Source organism: Otolemur garnettii, unplaced genomic scaffold (assembly GCF_000181295.1).
Source record: "Otolemur garnettii isolate 467f Iridium unplaced genomic scaffold, OtoGar3 scaffold00019, whole genome shotgun sequence".
NCBI lineage: Eukaryota > Metazoa > Chordata > Mammalia > Primates > Galagidae > Otolemur > Otolemur garnettii.
In genome coordinates this window covers 27,174,767-27,179,988 of record NW_003852414.1, presented here as the reverse complement: position 1 = coordinate 27,179,988, position 5,222 = coordinate 27,174,767, and the positions used below count along the sequence as shown (strand labels likewise).

Genomic DNA, 5,222 nt, shown 5'->3' with positions numbered 1-5,222 from the left:
GCCACCACAGACGCCACCACAGACGCCACCACAGACGCCACCACAGAGGCCACCACAGACACCACTCTGGATACCACTGCAAGCACCATTGTGTTCCCTGCCATGAACACCACCACGGACACCAGCCCCAGGGTACGAGCCGTACACTGCCACATACTCCACCATGGACACCACCACCTGTCGTCTTCCCACTGCCCCCAGTGAAGTTCAAACTCGACAAGCAGGGGATATGAGAAGAGTTTTCTCCATGATGCTTCATGACTCATTTTAAACCACTGTAAACATTTCTTTCTATAAGCTTTCTATAACATGTTCCCATATTTTTCTATAGACTAATAGCAAAACCTCGTGACATTAAATTATGCAGAGGATGCTTTCACTCAGGCCTCGCTGATGGGAGCCAGCGCCTGTGTGGCACTTCTGATCTCTGTGGGAAACACACGACTGCAGATTATGCAGAGATCTTTTGATCCAGCTGGCCCTGATCATTCTTCACTGCCATTGAGGGGAACTTGCAAAGAGAATTACAGATTTGTTCGGTGGATACACCTTCTCTACCTTATCTAAGATGCAATTTTATTCATTTATTTTCGTTTTAATAGGTAGAAGCTATATGAATTAGGGGATGGAAAAGTCAGCTGAGTGGCCTTTATGGCCACTCAGATAAAGCACATCTATTAAGAGGAATTTCTATTAGAGGAATTTCTAAACTACTGAATACATCTGAGTGTGGGCTTCAGTGTCCTCGGGTAAGACTGTTGTTCTTTTGGAAAGAGAATCAGCAGGTCCCGTTGGGCACAGAACTTCTCTAAAACCAATGATGAGTTTCTAGTGCTTTTTAACCTTTGTTTTAACATAACTTATTTAGTTGTAAATTAATGTAATTTATTTTTAGTAATGACTGTGTTTAACATTTAGTTTTCTTTCTTTCTTTTTTTTTTTTTTTTTGCAGTTTTTGGCCTGGGCTAGGATTTTAACCCGCCACCTCTGGCATATGGGGCTGGCGCCCTATTCCTTAGAGCCACAGGTGCCGCCCCCAACATTTAGTTTTCAAAATTGCTGCAAAGTTAATAATCAGCTCTGGGGAACCTGCCCAGACACCTGCCTGGGCACAGTGCATCCTAAGTGGGTTTTCTGTGAGCAGATGTGCTGGCCATCATCTGTGGATTGGAGGCTGCCCTCTGTGTCCTGGACCCTACTCTCCACAGAGAGGGCAACCACAAAGCCTCACCTGTGTTTGTTATGGAGGGTCCCAGGTTTTGAATGTTATTTAAGCCCTACTTTTAGTTTTTATTTTTGTATAGAATAGAAAACAGTTGAACATGCACGTTATCAGATGGTCTCCTTGAGAAGACTTTGTACAAATAATGTGTGTTACAGACACTCATGGTTGTGAGTGGTTAGCACCATGCATGCTGCCCTCCGCAATGGTGAACGCAGCTCCATTGCAAACAGCCGCACCTTGATGTCAGCATCCCTGCCTGATGCTCAGGGCCACAAGTACTTCATGCCAAGGGTGTATCCTCATGTCACTGCACCTATGGCTGGACAGGACTGCTTGGAGCAGGCAGCACTCTTGCCAATGAGGAGCCACCGTGGCCCCCACTTCACTGGGCACTTTGCTGGGTGGGAGCCAGGCCAGCCCTTGGAGGGCAGAGCTCAGATGCAGGAGCACACCGTACTGGGCACAAGAGCTGGGGCTGGGAGACAGGGCAGGACCCCAGAGGACAGACATTGGGAAAGACCAGAAAGGTGGACGGTGGTGAGCTCGTCAGCTGAGGAAGGGTGGGTGGAACAGAGATGGGATGACTGCAGCCAGGGAGGAGGCGAGGGGTGGGACGGAGGGAGAGAGACAGGGAGAGAGAGACCGACCCAGAGACACAGAGAGAAGGAACGATGGGAAGGGAGAGCAGAAGACAAACAGAAAGGCAGCAGGGGCAGGAGGGCACTGTGGGCTGGGCTGCGTCCCCGCACCCCCACCCCGCCGTGTGTCCCCTGCCCTACACCTCACTTGGGAGTGAAAACCCCCTGTGTGGGAAGAGGAAACATGACTCTGGGGTTCCGCCCACCCAGCCGTCTGGCTTGGTCCTGGATGGTCCAGCTTCTCACCCAGTGTCCAGAGACAGGGCTGCGCAGTTTCCCTAAACCCTCCCCTCTCGTTTCCAGAAGAGTACAGGATCCTCCCGGGTCCTGGATGGTGGAGGGGACGTGTACGACTGCTGTGGGTTTGTGGTCCATGTTTAATCCGCTGTCTGGGACGTTCAGGAGCTCAGAGATGGCCACATGTTGATTCCACAGCACTAATTCACTTCATTTTTCTAGGGAGCCAGAGAATTAATTTAAAGCCCAGTGCTGTCCTAGGGCACCTAGAGTTTCAGTTAAGGTGAAAATTGCTGCTTTTTCTCTGCCATGAATCGATGAAAACATACAAAGGAGGAACGCATTTTCTTCTGAAAGATGAGCCATTGGGTAACGGAGGCAAAGACGGGCTCTGATTTCCGTCATTAGGCCGATGCCTGCTCTGCACCAACCAGGAGCAGTCAAGTGGGATGCAAATGGCGCTATTTTTCCTGTAGCCACTCAGTAATTTCCCCTGAGGATTTGGAATCATGCTCTGCTGTTTCATCTGCCCTGCAGCCTTGGAGCCTCTAGAGGCCACCCTGCAGACCTGAGCACAGAGGAAGGGAGAGAGCCCTGGGCCACTGGTAGGCAGGTGCAGAGCCCAGGAGGGCAGGTAGGGGTACAGGGTGGGCAGGTGGGGGTTCCTGGGAGGTCAAGTGGGGTGCTTGGGAGGTCAGTGGGGGTACATGGGAGGGCAGGTGGGGACACGCAGGCAGGCAGGTGGGACCTCTCAGGTGGGCAAGTGTGCTGCCCCTCACCTGGCCTGACCCCCCCATCACATGTACATGTGGCCTCCCTCATCCCTGAGTCTGGGGCTCTGCTCTGCAGGGCAAGGCCATGGCAGGCGCTCGGGGCTGTTAAAGGCATACTCAGGTATTTGCTAGTCCTAAGTGTGGCATGGCCTGTGCCCCATGGGCTTCAGTGTTGGGGAATGTGGGGCAGTGTGGCTAACACTGCCCTCTCCAAGACCCCTCTGCGTGGAGGTGCACCCGGCTGACAGTGAGGCCTGGAGTCTTTCCCAGGACTTCTGTCAGGGTTTGGTGGAAGGTGGGTGGTCGGGGGGCCTTTAGTATCTCTGTCCATCCTCTGTCCATCCACAAGGCCCAAGCCGGGCTTGTGTGTGAGTGGCAAGCTGAGATTGCAGGGTGCTGGTCCTCAGGAGGCACTCTGCCTTGAGCGTATGAAAATAAAATTTGAAAGTGGCAATTGAAAAGAGGGCTATGAACGAGGCCCCTGACCCAAGGATGGCACCAGGTCCCTGCTCCTCTGATCTCACCCAGGATTGGGATGGGCATGTCAGAGCCTGTGGCCTTGTTACCCTGAAGGAACGGCCTTGCCACCTCCACCGTTGACCACCACTGCCTTTGCAAGGGGAAACCACGAGAGCTGTTACCTGGCGATCTTGTCCGTGCAGGACATGGTAACCAGTGGCTCGCCTAGCAGGACGCCGTCCCAGGTCTGGACTGCACTGGGGCCCCGCACGGGGACCGTCCCTTCCCCAGACTCAATCTTGGTGCGCAGATGCCCACGGAACTTCCGGATGATGTGTTTGCTGCTGCTCACTAGGAAAGAAGAGGGGCAGTGAGGGGCACCTGCAGGGCCCCAGAGGAGGGGGCGGGAGGGGAGAGAGCGGCAAAGACCAAGTCAGAGGGAGCTGGTGCCATAGCTGGGGGCTGTACCAGGAAGTGGGGTGTGGGGGTCCCCTCACTGCAATAGCATGTGGTGAAGTGCTGGCCACAGAGCAGCACTGTCTAGCCTGGGATTGGCTGACCTCCTGGCCATGGCCAGAGGGTAAATATCTCAGACTCGGGCTGACCACCCTGCAGCTAAGCCCCAGGGCAGCCCAGGACTGTGTGTGGCTGGGCCAGTGCCACAGAGCCCCCTGACACTTGGTTTGTGCTGAGCTTGCAGGCCCTACAGAAGGTGATGAGTGGGGCCCGCCTTCGTCTAGATCCTGGCTGTGTAACCTCGGGTGAGTCACCTAAAGTTGCCATGATGTGGAACCTCCTCTGGAAGGAGGGGGGTTATGGTGCCTACCTCCCAGACTGTGAGGATTCCTGGGGATTGCGAGTGTGGAAGGGCAGGGTAGAAACCTCGGATCTTCTTCATTCCTCCGGCTGCCCAGGGTGTACACAAGGCCCCCAAAGGTAGCCCTTGAGTGGGTCCCTGTGGCTCCCTCATGGGGTCTGTGTTCTTTCCTTTCCAGAGTCTACAACACCCTCCCACCCAGACCCCATACTCCACAGTCATTTGGGGAACTCGTGTGAGCAAGAGGAAGCTTAAATTTGGTATTTTTCCTTGAAAAATTCTGTATATTTTCTGGATTATATTATAATATGGAAATAGTTAACCACTTTGTGTTAATTACATATAAAATAGCATAGCTCATCATTTACACACATATGATGACTGAAATTAATATTAGATGCTTTCAAAAAGAGTTTCCATTTAAGTTTTAGAAGTTGTAGAATGGAATTTCCCTTCCTTCTCTCCCAGGAGCTGGGTAATAAATAACATAGGGATTTGTGTGGGAACTTTTGCCTATGGAGTGCAAAAAATTTATAATGTACTTTCTCATTGTCTCTAAGAGCTGAACTTCTTCTACTACACATTCATAGTACATAAAGGCCACCTCTTGGGAAGAAAGATGGCAGCTTTCCTTGGAGAAAGTAAGCTTTTGGGAGGTGTCAAATGGGTTTTCCACATTACAACAAACCAGATACTCGATGAGATCCAATCTGGACTGCTCAGTGAGTTCTCCGTGGAGGGAAGGACAAAGGGGAGAGATTGAACCTGAGTAAGCACAGCTAACGCACGCTCAGCCCTACCTCAGATGTGGATAGCATTAATCTCTTCTCTGAGCTTTAATTAGTACTGGGGGTATACGGCAACGATAGTGGTGATGATGGCGGTGGTGAGGTGGTGGGTTGGTGATGGTGGTGGTGATGATGTTGATCATGAAAATGGTGGTGGCAACAGTGATGGTGGTGATGATGATGACAATGGTGATGGTGATGATGGTGATTATGAAAATGGTGGTGAAGATGGTGATGATAATAATAGTGATGATGATGGTGATGATGGTGATTATGAAAATGGTG

General features: G+C 51.6%; 1 protein-coding gene across 1 annotated transcript in view; it reads right to left on the bottom strand.

Moving 5' to 3' along the window:
- Positions 1-5,222, bottom strand: part of ADARB2 (adenosine deaminase, RNA specific B2 (inactive)) — a 184,645-nt gene that overhangs the window by 18,902 nt on the left and 160,521 nt on the right. Inside the window, exon 7 of the mRNA XM_023511329.1 lies at positions 3,515-3,683. Within this exon, the coding sequence (XP_023367097.1) occupies positions 3,515-3,683 (169 nt within the window). The remainder of the gene's footprint in view (positions 1-3,514; positions 3,684-5,222) is intronic.